The 15,154-nt window shown below is 36.7% G+C and overlaps 1 protein-coding gene across 3 annotated transcripts; it reads right to left on the bottom strand.

Annotated features, from left to right (window-relative positions):
• Positions 1 to 659: 659 nt before the first annotated feature.
• Positions 660 to 15,107, bottom strand: tdrd1 (tudor domain containing 1). 3 transcript variants are annotated; one of them, XM_044102083.1, is made up of 26 exons: positions 14,563 to 15,107; positions 13,716 to 13,871; positions 13,559 to 13,599; positions 12,611 to 12,671; positions 12,361 to 12,475; positions 11,537 to 11,603; positions 11,367 to 11,447; positions 11,098 to 11,277; positions 10,867 to 11,010; positions 10,390 to 10,555; positions 10,218 to 10,301; positions 9,962 to 10,138; positions 9,772 to 9,879; positions 8,393 to 8,563; positions 8,061 to 8,318; positions 7,025 to 7,156; positions 6,775 to 6,882; positions 6,061 to 6,228; positions 4,774 to 5,082; positions 4,584 to 4,700; positions 4,373 to 4,501; positions 2,885 to 3,052; positions 1,919 to 2,287; positions 1,404 to 1,469; positions 1,279 to 1,322; positions 660 to 1,151 (listed from the first exon to the last, which is right to left on the bottom strand). In XM_044102083.1, the coding sequence occupies exons 2-26, from the start codon at positions 13,855 to 13,857 to the stop codon at positions 1,080 to 1,082; spliced, it is 3,477 nt and encodes a 1,158-aa protein (XP_043958018.1). In that variant the 5' UTR covers positions 13,858 to 13,871; positions 14,563 to 15,107; the 3' UTR covers positions 660 to 1,079. The 3 variants fall into 3 exon arrangements, with proteins under 3 accessions (XP_043958018.1, XP_043958017.1, XP_043958019.1); XM_044102082.1 differs by lacking the exon at positions 14,563 to 15,107 and adding an exon at positions 14,140 to 14,229; XM_044102084.1 differs by lacking the exon at positions 14,563 to 15,107 and adding an exon at positions 14,019 to 14,117.
• Between the last annotated feature and the right edge of the window lie 47 nt (positions 15,108 to 15,154).

Genomic DNA, 15,154 nt, shown 5'->3' with positions numbered 1-15,154 from the left:
AAATCACATTTTAAATTATAATTCACCAGTCACCCATAAAATATTTTATCAATTGAAATCCTATAATTTGGTTGACTTTAACATTTTACTGTTTATTTGTATCTCACAAAACCATATTACATTCTAACATCCAAGTCAAACTTGTTATTTTAAGGGGATAGAGATGTTTGTGAAGCTGTGGTTTCGTACCACAGAATACAATCATATGATTTTTTTCTTCTTTCTGCTGCCTTTCATTTTATTAATATTTATATTTTCGTTTCTTGTAATTGTTTTGCTTTTAATTTATTAAAATCAAAAACTAAAAATGACATGAAAAGAAAAGCCGTTATTCTGTGGTGGAGATACACCTTAAAAACAAAAACTTAAATCTAGTTTATCCTTTTTTTTTAAACAATATTTCGTAGCTTCTGATCAGTTTCTAGCAGCATGTTGTTATAGGTTCCATGTTGCTGGTAGTGGATGGGTGGGATTACCAAACTGACCACAACACCTAAGAATTTTGACCAATCATTCCTGTTTGCCCTCGTCCACTTCACAAAGCTCTTCCATGTTCTTTATTATCTTCACAATTTCCTAATATCCATCAGCAATCTAGTACAGATCAATTTTTTTTAATACAGCGACTAAAAAGGCAAATAAAGAGAAAAACAAGGAGGGAATCTGCATGTAGAACTTTATTTTTAGAACATTTTATTGTTCATTGTTCTATAGCAAAAGAAAAGGAAAACATTTGACCCGTCTATAGAATGAAAACATTTTATTCTCATAACCTTTCAGATAAACTCAAACATAATGCAAATCGGCTGAACTCCCTATGTGTGCAGGTGAAAATAGACGGCAGCACAACTTGCTTAAGCAGGGAGGTGGGCACTTAATGAGAACTGAGGCTGAACATGCCTTTGGTTTTTGATTTTCACACAAGTGTAAAGCTATCTGGTGCATCCTGAGATTTTAAAACCAGAAACAAACAAAACTTCAAGTAAAAAAAAAAAAAACAATATAAAAACCAGGACTATCCTGCACCATTAATTATAGAGAGATTAAAATAAAAAAAGATGAACAAGTTATGTATAATCTTATTTAATCTGTCCAACCAACTGCTTGATGAGAGCAAGCTGCAGCTGCATCACCTGCTCCAGATTACTGATCTGTTAATAGTAAGCAAAGGATTAAACATACATTTTTCGGCTGGTATTAATTTAATAATAAAATAATCATTTAACAAAATAAAAAACAATATTTGTTTTATTTTATTACCAAAAGATTTAATCTTACCTGTTTTTTGAGGCTCTGACAGCAGCAACCATAGACTTTATGATCTAGAAGTAAGAAGGAAATGTATATTTTTATAGAAGATGAAACAATGTGTTAACTTAGATTTTTTTTTAATGTTCACATACCAGAACCACTCAAATGATTTTGATAGGGCGGCTCCATTTGGTCAATAATCTTCTTCACTGATTCTTCTGAAAGGGAAAATAATCTGATTATAAAATTCACAACTCTTATATATTCACTTATATTCAAGAAGTGACTCTTATTACACTGATTTATCTCTAAATTAATTATGGTTTACAGTAAGAAAAAAAACCAAACAAAAGTTTCCGTTTATGTGAGAACAGCAGTCTAACTCTTCCTGTTCATCTTTTCACTGTTGATCGCAGAATAAGACCAAGCAACCTTCCAGGGTAGAGAGGATTTTAGGCCAAAATAGGTCATGCGACTAATCTGCCTCGTGCAATATTAACACAGGAAAACTTTTAGATTAATTTCATGTGTTAACGTTGACAGAACTAGTTTTAATTTTCATGGAAACTGAATTTTGGGTTTTAAAATTAACAGAACACAAAAAATCTCACTGGCGGTAAGTGATCTGCTCCTTAAAATTAATTTCTGATCTTCTATCTCCGCCTACCGCAGGCTGGTTCTCCAGAAACAATCGTCAGCTCAGCCGGCTTCGTAGACCCAGTGCTCTCAACTGGTGCTGGTTTATGTTCCAGCTCTAACTGGACCTCGGGGACAAGTTTGGACTGGGGGCCGTCAGGAACACCTGGAGCGTCGTCAAGCTTCTGGTTGGTGTCTGGGTTGGTCTTGTTGAAAGCATTCAGCTTATCCAGAACCAGAGAGGTCAGCTGAACTCCATCTCTCTCAGCAGGCAGAGTGAGAGACAGAGCATTAGCAGATCCATCAAAGGACTGGACTTTGGCTAGGACGCCATTCACCAGCTCAGCTCGACACGCCTGCAGCACTTCTTCTGGCCACTCTTCTGGAAAGTTTTCTCCACCTTTTAATGCAGGACACCTAACAGTTACTAGAGTGAATTTACTTAGATCAGGGATGTCAAACTCATTTTCGTTTTGGGCCAAATCAAGAACATCAATAATAAATAATATTATTGAACATCTTTTCAGTCCCTCCAGGATTTTGTGATATTTTTTTATAATAAAAAGTGTTTGTGGTTGTAATTAGGAAATATTTCCCCTTATTTCTGACGGTAAATTTTACTTTTTATCACTGGCCGTACAGATCATGGACTGTAATCTGACATCAATTAAGACAGAGGCAGCTGTTCAGTACCAGTAAAGTTTTTGTCAACTTTTGAGAAAAATCTGCAATAAACTCCCAATTATTAGTTCAGAAAAGAGCTGGGATTTGTTGATTTTGCGTAAATTTCCATGATTATTCTAAAGAAACTGGAGGGACTGATTGATAGAATTTGGCAGTAAACAGATAAAACTGCATTAATTTGATTGATAACATATTTAAGCACACTTAGTGTTTAGTCTAGAATCTAGAGGGCCACATAAAAACCACAGACCTTGAGTTTGACACATGTGACTTAGATTAAGGTTAGAAATATTCAGGAGAACTTGAGCCTTACCAGCGAGGGTGCAGCGAATAATCTGGAAAGGGAGCTGCAGCAGGTGGGGAGGGATGGGCAGGATCTGGGAGGATGGGACCTTCTCAGTGTTCCCATAGTCGGCGTAGATGACGCTCAGCTCATTCTCACCAACTTCCAAGATCACAGCACGGTACCAGTTTTTATCACCTGGGATTAAAAAAACCCCAACATATTCTAGGTTTGCAAATCTTAAAATTACAACAGAATTACAGAGTTGTTGCTTTTTGCCATCACTGTTTAGTGTCTTCCTGCCCCAGTTCCAACAGATAAAGACCAAAAATCTCCTGAAACACACCCCGTTGTTAGCTGGCTGTGGAATGTATGCTAAACCAGTTTCGAACTGTATGCTGTGTTTAAAGCAGTTACTACAGCCACTACATACACACTAATGTGTAATTATATCTACTCGGAGACGTGGAATTAGCAGCTTAGGTTTGCAAAAGCAACCACTGCAGGTGGAGTCTTGAAAAAGAACAGAAAAGGTGTGGAAAAATAGGAGAATGTGTTCCTGATGCAAACCCAGCACTGATCCCCATCAGGTCAGTTTTAAACATTTGGTGTTGGAGGAGTCGACTAAATTATATTAAACATGGAAGCACAGTTTGTACATTTTTAAAATATTCTACTCAGCTAATACTTGAACCGTCTTTCCTTCCTTTTACTGTACATTCTCTTTTAATTATTTTACATTGTGTGAATCTAGAAGCTTCCATTCCCCCTATTTTTGCTGCTGGTACATCTGAATTTCTGCAATGAGGAACAATAATGGATATTTCTGCTCTAGGGCCTGACAACAGGGCTGAAAAAGATTTCACGATATAAGCGTTTCATATCAGTCAGTGTCAATAATTGACTAGTTTTTTGTTTTAAATATCTACAGACTGGTGGTGTGATCTTTCCTCTTATCTACAGTTTTCACTCCACTCCGTTGAGAGACCACTGCACTGAACCCCACTGAAAACCTCATGGTTTTTTCGCCAAATATTGATTTCTGAACTCTTCCTGAGATGAAACATTATTATTGTTCTTTCTAAATGAATATGAACTTGTTTTCTTTGCATTATTTGAGGTCTGGAAGCACTGCATCTTTTTATTTTGACCATTTCTGTTTTTTTGTAAATAAATACAAAATTTTTGCTTGAAATTTCAGAAACAGGAAATTACAACAGAATTACAGAATTAATTCTGTAATTAATGTTCGGACATTTTTATTCCATTTCATAGAATATAAAAATTTTTTTACTCAAACATATACCTATCAAAAGTAAAATCAGAGAAACCGATCATTTTCCAGAGCTGTACATTACTGATTTATTGTCCAGTCCTATTCTGTTCTATTCTACTGTATTGTTAGTGATCTGTCTGTAGTTTTACGCCTACAGTTGAGTTTTGCAAGCCATCCATATTGCTTTTTCGCAAATATAGACAACAAACATTAGGTTGAAACTGATTCGCCACCATCTTTACCAGAAAACTGAGCGCAACATGCAGCCCCGGCAGACGGTGTGCTCTTCATCCCTGTGGATAAAGTGCCCTGGTAGACGCTGCAGTAGACGGCCACTTCCATCATCACCTCCTGGAGCTTTTTCTGGTCGACTACAAAGAAGAAATAGTTACAAAAAAACAACAATCCATTTAATAAAGTTCCTGTTTTTAGCAACAGAGTGGATGTTCTCACTTTGCGTAGGGCTGAGGACGTAAAAGAGAGAAGGACTAATGACTCCTGCGATGTATGGCTGAAAGCTCTCATTCAGAGGAAGCTCCTCTGTCTTCCAGTCAACTGGGAAACCTGCAACTGGAACCAAATACAGTATGTTAGAAACACAATCTGGAGGAAAAAGAAATAAACGCTCAGCATTTTATCTTACCTTCTGATGCCACAGCTGTTTGAATTCCACCTGCCACTTCAACGCTGTCCTCTTGTTCATTCCCACCATTTTCTTTCGTCGTCGTGGATTCTACCTGTTCATGCTTCGCTCCGACAGGTTCCCCGATCGCTTTGGCCATCTGCTCAGCAATGAGAGCCGCTGCGATGTTCTGACCTCTGCTAATGACCTCCAGGCCGTAGCCCTGCCCCGTGATGGAGAGGACCCGGGCGCTGAGCTGCTCCCCGTCCAGCAGGTTCTGGAACCAGAGCAGGGCTTCGCTGCTCCACTCTGACCCAACAGGATCCACACCTGAATCCACACAAATCCAGAAATATAGCATGCATGCTCCCATCAAGCTAAAATAAGAAATCTATTCAAAGAAAAAAATGCACATCACTTAAAAATCTTGATTTTAGGATAACAGCAATCATTTAAGTCAATCTGTCTGAAACTGGTGGTTCACTGGCACCCCCTAGTGGTCCTTAAGGTACTGCATGTAATCAACGGTTAATTTGCTGTGACTTGAGCTCAAAGTGGGACGCATACAGCTAGCTTACCAAACGTTTGTGTATAAAAATAATGGATAAATGGCTTAAAACCAAGTCACTCAAAAGAAAAGCTGAAAAAATCATGGAAAGAAAACAAGATGTCTACTTATGACTGGAGGAAGTCAAACCTGCTGAGAGTATTGATGTCCTTCATGAGCGACTCGACTTTTTTGAACGGCTCTAAGCCGTGAACAGGTCTCAGTTAGTGACAACTGCTTTTTTTATGACTTTGCTTGCTGATAACAGCTAATGCCATTTTTATTCAATTAAAAAGTGATTTAATTGTCAAATAAATACAACTGATAGAAATGGGTAGATAATTTTATATTTAATGGTGCAGAAGAGCATATTTGTTTCTTTTTTTGTGCTTCTAAATTACAAATAGCCTTAAATGATGCTATTGCACACAGCATTTATTTCTATGTGTGTGATATCATTGGAAAATGAACAATCTACAATCAAAAGGGCCTCGACTTGTTCATGGTTTTTGTCAAATTTACAAAAAAGCACCACTTCTTATCAGTTAAGACACCAATAGTTTCATTTCAGGTTCAATATGTTTGTTAAATGGGTTAATTGGTCCTCAGCCTGAAATAAATTGAGAAACCCCTATTTAAGTTAAAGACTAAAACTGTATTTTTAATTCACTGAAGGCATTAGTAAATATCTATTTGGAAAAAACATGCTCATTTATCACATGTAAACTCTGAGATAGTCTGCTGGTTGTTATTGTTTTTACCTGCAAGCCAGCAGCAAACAGCCTGGAAAGGGAGTGTCAGGAGTTTAGGTGTGATGGATCGAAGGTGGCTGTTTTTAGTCGTCATGCTGTGACCGTAATCCACTAAATATACGTCAACGTTGTCATCGGACCGCCCGTTCACCAAAGCTCGGCACCAAGATCCGCTGCCTTTGTGGAAATGAAAAAACTCACATCAGAAAACAGTGAAACAAAAAAATATTTGTACTGGAAAGCAAGTTAAAGGTGCAAAGATGATTCACAACTTTCTCTTTTTAAATAAAAATCAATAAAATCAATGGCATCCCCACATATGGGTAAAAGATTTTATATAGTCATTAATGGAAATATTTGGATTTTAGTAATTTAGTTTAACTTGAACTTGAGGTGCAAATTTGAATCAGCTGAGTTTTCCCCTCTACTGAACACAGATACTAAATTATGAAATATAATATGTGTATATGTGGCCAGGAACACCTCGACAAGTAGTCAACAAGCTTCCAGCACAATTCTGTCTAATATTTGACCAAATATTTTAGATAATGGAAAGCAACATCATCAAGCGTTTCGTTTTGTTGTTGTTGCCTAAATCATCTTTTGGCATTAAAAAAGGAGAGATTTTTCTTTTTACTATTTTGGAAAAGAATGACTCAGGCTGTTATTTCACAAAGGTGACAATATTTCAATCCTGTTCTGGTTGTATAAAGACATTCTCACCAGGAAATGGTGCACAGCACGGCTCTCCCACTTTGGGAAAGTAAGGAGAAGCTTCCCCCTCACAGTGCTGCTTCAACTGAGCCTCCAGCTCCAGGAACTTCTTCAACTCTGAAAAACAAATCGTTTCAATGCCAGAAGACACCCGGCTTCAACTTGTAGAAATGCAAACTTTGTTCAGAGGCTTTTTCAGTCAGAATCAGACTTATTTTTTTTATTTATCAGTATTGTCGGCCCTGTAAAGAAGCTCCACCTGTTGGATTAGCGAGGCGGCAGTAGAACTTTCCAGGGCTCTCCACGATGCTGGTGAACAGTGTCACCGTCTGGCCATCAGATGGAAGCTCAGCAGAGGTCCAAACCAGAGGTTCAGGCACGGCAGGAGGCACTGAGGAGATTTCAGACAGAATTATCACAGATACAGGAGTCATCTGCTCTAAAAGACTGTAAATATTACAATCAAATTAGGAAATTATTAGTTAAATAACACATGCAGCATCACCAGTTTGCTGCATGTAATGCATAAATAAAACAAAGCATTGCTCAAAACTAAAAGGTTTTTTTTTCCGTTTTCTCAATACAATTCAAGCACTTTTAAAGAATATTCAATGCACGTTTTAAAACGCACCACAAAACAAAGGAACTAAAAAAGTGTTTAATTCAGTATTATTCAACATTTTTGCTGTTATTCTACAGCAGAGACGAGGTAAGTAAAAATGCAACATTTTATGTTTTGAAATGTCTCTCTCAGAACAAAACACTAATTTAACAAAAAAATCCCCCAATTTTAATAACATAAAACATAAGACCACCTTTATTTCAATTGCACAGATCAATAAGTCACTGAGCCATTAGGAATAATAGTAATTAATAAGTAAATAAAGAAATCGTGTTTAAGACAAATGATCTTGCTCAAATTAAATGCTAAAACAATATACAAAACAAATTACAAACAAAATCTAAAGTTTTCTGTCACTTAGCAAATAGAAACAATTATTTTAATTCTATCTAACCTAAACCAATAAAAGTTTAGTCTGATTTAACTTAGGATAGTGAGAAACTTGAGTTGATAATTTTGTTTTTTTTTGGAAAAATATCTGGTTTGAACTGTAAATGATGTTTTCCTATTTTAGGCTTTTAATCAACATTCAATTGCATTTTATAACCAAACTGAACAGTTTGGATATGAAGCACTTTTCAAACCTTTAAAAATCCTTCAAGCATTTTCAGGGATTTCAAGCATCCATTCAAACCCTGAAGTAAGAACAGTTTAAAGTAATTTCTTTGCCCACCACTTGTCTCTGCAGGTGCAGTCGTCTCCTCAGCCGGAAGGTTAGCAGAGGCAGAGTCGGAAGCAGGTGTGGCGTAGCACGCAGTAATCAGGAGGTCAGCGAAATCAACCTGAGGGTCACTGGCCTCATCTACCATGGACACCAACGTCTTTCCCTCCTGCACTCCATGGATCTTCAGTCGAAGAAATCTGTTTGACAGCTGACACTGCAGCGACAAAATGCAATCCCTCGACCAGTTCTCCCCAACAGGTTGCACTCCTTAAAGAAAAGCCAGGATTATTGGTATCAGAATAAAATGTAATCAAATGTCAATTAAAATGCTCTGACCATACCTGCTAGAGCACATGGGATAGCCTGCATCGGGACGGTCAGGAGTGCAGGGGTAATCGGGAGCAACTGGCTTAAATCGACCTCCTCAGAATTGCCAAAATCGAGGTAGGCGACACACACTCGTTCCTCTGATGGATAAGCCAGGACTGTTGCCCTGTACCACTGCTTGTCCTCTGGAAAAGGAGGAAGTCTCAGAAAATTCAAAGGAGCATTTACATGTTTACATTTCACTTTAAACAAACATTCATTATAGATCTCCAGTGTGAAAACAGAACACAATGATGCATCTTTAATATAGTATTACAGTAAATCTCATCCTGGTACACAATCATTAACTCGTATGTCAAAAAAAAAAAAGAGTAGGATAAATCAATTAACATTTTCGGTTTTTATTATTTCATTTTTTAAAAATCTGATTCTTTTTTCCACCAATGCACTCCTTGGGTGTCCATAGTTCAGAGTGATGTCAGGGCCGCCATCTTGTTTGACAAGCATGATCTGCAACTTCAATCTAATTCAGATCAACTCTACAACAAAATACTAGGGCCAAAGCTAAAGATTTCTTACTTTAGTAAGGAATGCAAGAAAATACATTTTAAAAACTGAAATCAAACCTGGTATGAATATTTTTCTTATTTTTAAGCCATAATCACCGGCTAGAATTAATCCTTTCACGTCTTTTTTCTATACATTTTTTTATATCCTGTAAAAATGTACTGAAATCAGGTAAGTGAAAAACATAAAAAATGTAAAAACCTGATTGTAAAAGTGTTAAAACCCTTAAACTAAAACTTTGCTGAAGAACCTTTCGATTCAATTTCAGCACCCTCTTGAGTTGTAACCTTATAGCATCCCACATCTTGATTTGGTTTTATTTCTCCAGTTTACTATGTAAACATTCTCTACACTCATCAGATTGCGAGATATCAATCTGGAACAAACTTCTAAAAACTGAAACATGGCCAAAACATAAGACTTTTTCTAAAATGAGGTAGAAATCCTGTTGTAATAGTACAATGTGGACTGATCAACTGATAAACCTATCTGGTGCGTATTTGATTGGTTATTTTGATGATGGCATTTGACAAAATTTTATTTTTATTTCATTTTGTCATAAATCCAATAAAACAAGAACTATGTCCTCCTGGTTGAACAAATAGAAGGGCAACATCTGAAGTCTAGGAAATGTTTAATAAAGAGGGACCTGAAATAACTTTTACATAATAAGACTTAAGTGAATGTAAAAAAAAAAAGTGATATTTTGCTCAAAGCAGCAAATGTGCCTTGTTGCACATTTGACCTGCCTTGTTGCTGAAATGTACAATACACATAAACTTGGCATCTCTTGTTCCTGTGATGCTAAAGGTCAGACAGGCCTCACCTGAGAACTGGGCACAACAAACTGTTCCAGGAGCAGGTCTGAAGTTCTGCAGGGTGGAAATCTGAGCGCAGTGATCTCTCAGCTTCAGCTGCAAATCCCGGATAAGTTCTGCAAACCAATATTTTAGTTGGATCGAGCAACACTGGCTGCAGAGGTTCGGCTTTCATTACACAGATGAAATGCGATTCACCTGCGTTCTCCACCTTCTGCACTACAAGATCACTGGGTGACACGAAGTGTGTAAGCACAACCAAGAACTGGTCTCCTACTGCCTGTGTGAGCGGCTTCGGTGGTTGAGCCCATTCATTGTCATCCTTCCCGTCAGAGAGGCGCTTGTAATTTTCAAATGATGCGCTCAACATGGCAACTTAAGGAAAACAGATCCTGTAACTCTTCTTGACAATCGCAAAATGATGCAAATTGAAATAGATATGCAGCTAGCATACTTATGTCTTGCTCAGTTGGAGGCACACTGGTGGTTTCTTTTTGTCCAAATCCATTCTTGATTAGGAATGAGCTCAGCATCAGTCCTTAAATACACAAGAAGAGAGTTTCATTAAAGGATTTTAACTTCTGGAAATATGAAACTCGCATTAGATTCGCATCTGTGACACCCACTCATTGACAGCACGATATCCACAGAGTGGACACCTTCTTTCTCCGTCGCTTCCAACAGCTTCACAGTGACAGCCTTACCAGTGAGCATCTGTCTGACGGTAATGCAACATTCGTCGGACCATTTGTTTACCACCGGCACCACACCTGCAATCCTGCACTCCATTGCCTGTGGTGAATAACAGAAGGCATAGTGCTACTATCATAGAGACAGCTGCTGCATGACATATGCACACTTCTTAAACTTCCAATTTCCACAATTCTCTGTTCTTTTTATCTAGTTTTCAAAAACGGGTTTGGTCAGTTTTAATAACATCTTAGCCCAGCACACAATTTCCAAAAATATCTAGACATTAACTGCAAATTTTGCATTTTTAGTTTTACTGGGGAATTAGTGTAGCATACAAACAAGTTGGAGGTTTTGAAATTGAAAATTAGCTGCCAGTAGTGCTAACCAAGAAATAACACCTAGACACTCACACATGGGCAAAAATGTTGAATATTAGCAGGGAGGGGTAGGATCCTTTCAATCAGGACGTTCTCTTCATTGCCAAAGTCAATGTAAAGGATACTAGCTGTCTTTTTGTCAGCAGCTACAGTCTGGACCAACCCTCTGTACCAATTCTAAGGAGAAGCAAAAACAAGATTATTGGGTAAAAAACTTGCAAAAGATATTATCTCTCCTAATTGCATTGGGGAAACTCTTCTCACCTTGTCAACAGAAAACTGAACTGTGCAGACTTCTCCATCACAGGGAACGTAAGCTGTTCCTGAGGAGCTGCTGCAGGTTTTCTGAAGCTCTGTGCTTATTATTTGTAGAGCTTCCAGGACCTCTGGGTCTTGGGGAAGGATGAAAAACTTGTCAGGGCTGCAGAATTCAACAACAGTGGCCTGAAAGAAAAAAGTGAAAGAGACTCTTGCACTATGCAGTAGACCAATTCATGCTCAAAAGCAAAATGCAAGCAGAGTTTTAGTTTTACCTGAATGTCTATCCCACTGGTGATTTTAGAAGCATGTAAATCTTTTAAGTAGACCTTCTTGTAGCTGGATGATTCACTAGCCTTCAGTAACCAAATAAATATAGAAGTATATTATTTCAAGTTTTATTTTATAGTTGAAATGTCAAATTTCTAAGTCTTTAGTGAATTACCTTCATTTCTATGAGGTTTTCCCTGTGGCCAGTCCCTGGTAAAGCCACGCTTTCCTTGGGTTGCTCTCTTCAGATTAAGAAAAACAGAATTATAAATTAATCCAGAAGTTAGGAAACACAAGCAATCTGGGCTGGGCAATGTGGATAAGACATTTTCCATACCACATCTGATTTTAATTGATTTTTCTCGCTTTCTTTTCTTAAAAAGAAATTATAAACAAAGGACAATATTTTTAAAAAGTGGCTTTTATGTTTGTGACTTGTATGATGAAGTATTAGAGTTAAGATACAAGAATTTTTGTTTAATTACGAGAACATAGTCTTGATATTGGCAGAATAAACATAAAATTTTACTAGAGGGACATCTTAAAATTATGAGAAAATTAATTCTAATTAAGAAAAAGCTTGGATAATTATTTTTATTTTTGTGTTAATTCTCCTAATATTAGAACTTTATCCTGGTAATCTGAACACTTTATTCTTGTATTATTTCAACGTTTTTCCATATGATTATTCTTGTTTCACTACGACTGTCTTCTTGTAACAATAGAACATTAATCTCATTTAAAAAATAAATAAAACTTAGTCTGATTCTTATACTTTGTCAGAGTCAATTGGAATTCAAAGACAAAATAAATAGAAGCTATAAAACATGCTTGTCAAACAAGATGATAGGCTTTGGGTGGGCTGACATCACTCTGAATCTGAACTATGGAAACCATAGCAGTGCATTGGTGAAAAATAAAACCCCAATTAAAAAATAAATAATCGATTAATTGATAAAAATCAATTTATCATCCAGCCCAAATGGTGACTGAACCTACCTTGCCGGCTCTGGCTCAACAGGTTTGCAGATGTGTCTGTGTTCCTTCCAGTCCTCCGTCTGACACACTGTGGAGCAATAAGGCATTTTCTTGCAGCGCTTACAGCGGAAATTTCCTGTTGGACACCAGGAAATATGATTTTACTGAAATGCATATTCAAACGTCTGCACTAACCCGATTAGAGTTCTGTGTAAATACAGAGTTTGTTGGGTAACAAGATTCCAACCGACTTTTTTAATTCTAATGTTACCTTGCTGACCACAGAAGTTGCAGAAATACACAGTAAGAGCTGGGGGAACCAATCCTGCCAACTAGAAGTGTAGAGGGAAAAGTTGCATTGAAATAAAAGTTTAATTTCAATAAAACACTGACAGGAAAATGGCAGTTAGGTTAGGGAGATTAGGTGTACTACTGAGACAAAATGCACAAGATTTGGATTTCTAATTCCCCATTTCACAATGATCATCAACAAACTAAGCTAAAGATAGAAACCGGCAAACACTGAATGAAATTCAATTTGGTGGCCAGGACAAATACAAGCTTCATTTTATTCCAAAGGTTTCTAAAGACGTTTAGTTTTCATTCTTCACAAAAAAAAAATTAATAGAACAATAACAACTGCACAGTTATCAGAAATGGGAAACTCATCTGAGAGCTGCACTAAATTTGTGAATCAATGAGGCAATAAGTTAAAAGTTTTTTGAAAGTAATTTTTTAGTTTCACTTTTTAGAATGTTTTTCCCCCTTATTTTACTTCAAAAAATAAACTGAGGTATGTACAGGAGATTTTATAGAATATTTTAAGTTTGAACTTGATAAGAAAATAATTTTATTTGAATATAAATAGAAACAGACCATTTTTCAATAGTAAATTATTATTCTTAATCATTAAAAGCTACACAACCCAAACATTGATGCAATCCCTGTGGCACAACTAGGTACTTGCAGATTCCAAGTACAGTTCCTGACTGTATTAATACAATATCCTATATTGTATTAATTAAAATAAATAAAAAGGAGGGGGTCAGGGCTTGGGCATCACAAATCAAATGGCTAAGAGTGGTCTTGTAAACGGTTTTTAATGCTTTAAGCTAATTGCTAAAATTTACTTTTGAGTAGTTTTTAATGTGGAACACAAATAGCATTCATCCCGCATTTTGCTGGTATTGAACAATGCAATGAAAAGCACGGTACATACTGTTGAACTGGTGACTGTGTTTTCTGGAAAACTGGCGGGACCTGGAAGAAATATAATTTAACAAAAACTTTTTTATTTAGTATTTATTACGTGGTTGTAGTGTGGAATTCATAGGAGGGAGAAACTAACTAGGTTACACTGTTATCGGGGGATTTACCATTTCCAGCGGGGCGTACGGGCGGAGCGGCGGTCATGCTGGGGAATCTTGCCGGAGTTGATGAAGGCAAGCCCGGACTGGACGAAGGTTTCCTCAGCGGTCGGTTAGGTCGAACAGGGGTTGAAAGAAGAGTCGGTTTCATATCTACGACCTTAACTACAAAATAATTTAGATTTAGATACTTTCTTTATTAGACAATGAAATGTACGCAACATATTTTGCCACGTTTTTTATCATGTGTTCCTAGCCAGCTAACTCAAGGTAGCTTTAAAACCAACAAATACCGCTGAAAGCTAAAATTACCTTACAAAAGTTCTTTGGTATGAAGGAACAAAACTTTCTACATAAAACTTATTTAAAAACCACTACTTCAACAATAAGATAAAGTATTTGCACATTTAAAGTTTAATATTTAATGACCAACCTGCGTTCACGTGCTGCTTTAGAAGAAAAAAGTACTGCACTTGCGTAATGACGTCAGCAAAAGGTCAAAAGTAAAACTATTACTGCGAACGTACGTGAACAAATTTCCTCAGGAATTGTTTTTCGTTTATTTTTTTCCTTTGTTTTGTAATAGATTAGGATTTTTGTATGTATTTATCAACGTTGAGGAATATTGTGTTATATAACTAATTAAAAATTTGTTTTAGAGTTCAATAGAATACAATGAAACGGTCCTCAATGGGGAAAATCTAACAGATGCCATAAGAGACACAGTGATAAACACATTGAAAACATTAAAAGAACAATCTTACAAATTTTAGTCACATTTTCTTCTACAGAAAGTATTTTTTTTCCAAATTTCTTCAACAGTTTGAACATACTTCTTCAGAAAAGAAAAACATACAGTTATTCCATCCTTTTGCATTCCAGTCCTGGTGGTGTCATCCAGTAATTTAGTCCTCTTCAGAAGATAATCCTACTTGTTTTCTTTTCCGTAGGCACCCTGAAGTTTGTTTCTTTTTTTTTTTTTTTTTTTTCTTTTTCAAAGAAACTCAACCTCTTTCATTGAAGTTCTTGATTTGGGTGAAACCTGACATGCAGAACGGTCGTTGCCTTTGAAGCCTTTTCCATGCAAATCAACGATGACAGCTCATGTTTCCGTAACCATGGCTGACTAATGATGAATGAGTTTTAGGCTCCACTCCTTTGTAAAACAACCACTCTGCTCTTCAAATGTAATCTGAACAATAGAATAATATCAGCTGTTCACATCCACATTATCCCCTGAAGTAAGAATGAGAGTATCAAATGATTATTGAAGGTCAAACTGCTTCAATGCAACGGAGACTTTGTGATTAGGTCAGTTGCATTTAATCATTATAACCTAGATCAAAGCCAGGTACCCTCAAAAACAAAACAAAGCAACTTTCTGCAAACCTACAAACCTTTGGCCACAGCTGTAATGCGGTTCACCTACATTTACCTGGTGTGAATTT

This window comes from Gambusia affinis, linkage group LG20 (assembly GCF_019740435.1).
Source record: "Gambusia affinis linkage group LG20, SWU_Gaff_1.0, whole genome shotgun sequence".
Lineage (NCBI taxonomy): Eukaryota > Metazoa > Chordata > Actinopteri > Cyprinodontiformes > Poeciliidae > Gambusia > Gambusia affinis.
The sequence above is the reverse complement of the archived record's forward strand: the minus strand, read 5'-3'. Positions and strand labels throughout refer to the sequence as shown.

What these genes read in the sequence shown, in the direction of transcription:
- tdrd1 (XM_044102083.1), bottom strand. Translation starts at nt 13,857, where the DNA reads ATGAAACCGACTCTTCTTTCAACCCCTGTTCGACCTAACCGACCGCTG. An exon ending in AAAACCTCATAGAAATGAAG is followed by an intron (nt 11,448 to 11,536) that starts GTAATTCACTAA and finishes TGGTTACTGAAG; the next exon opens with GCTAGTGAATCATCCAGCTA. An exon ending in TTCAGTTTTCTGTTGACAAG is followed by an intron (nt 11,011 to 11,097) that starts GTGAGAAGAGTT and finishes GCTTCTCCTTAG; the next exon opens with AATTGGTACAGAGGGTTGGT.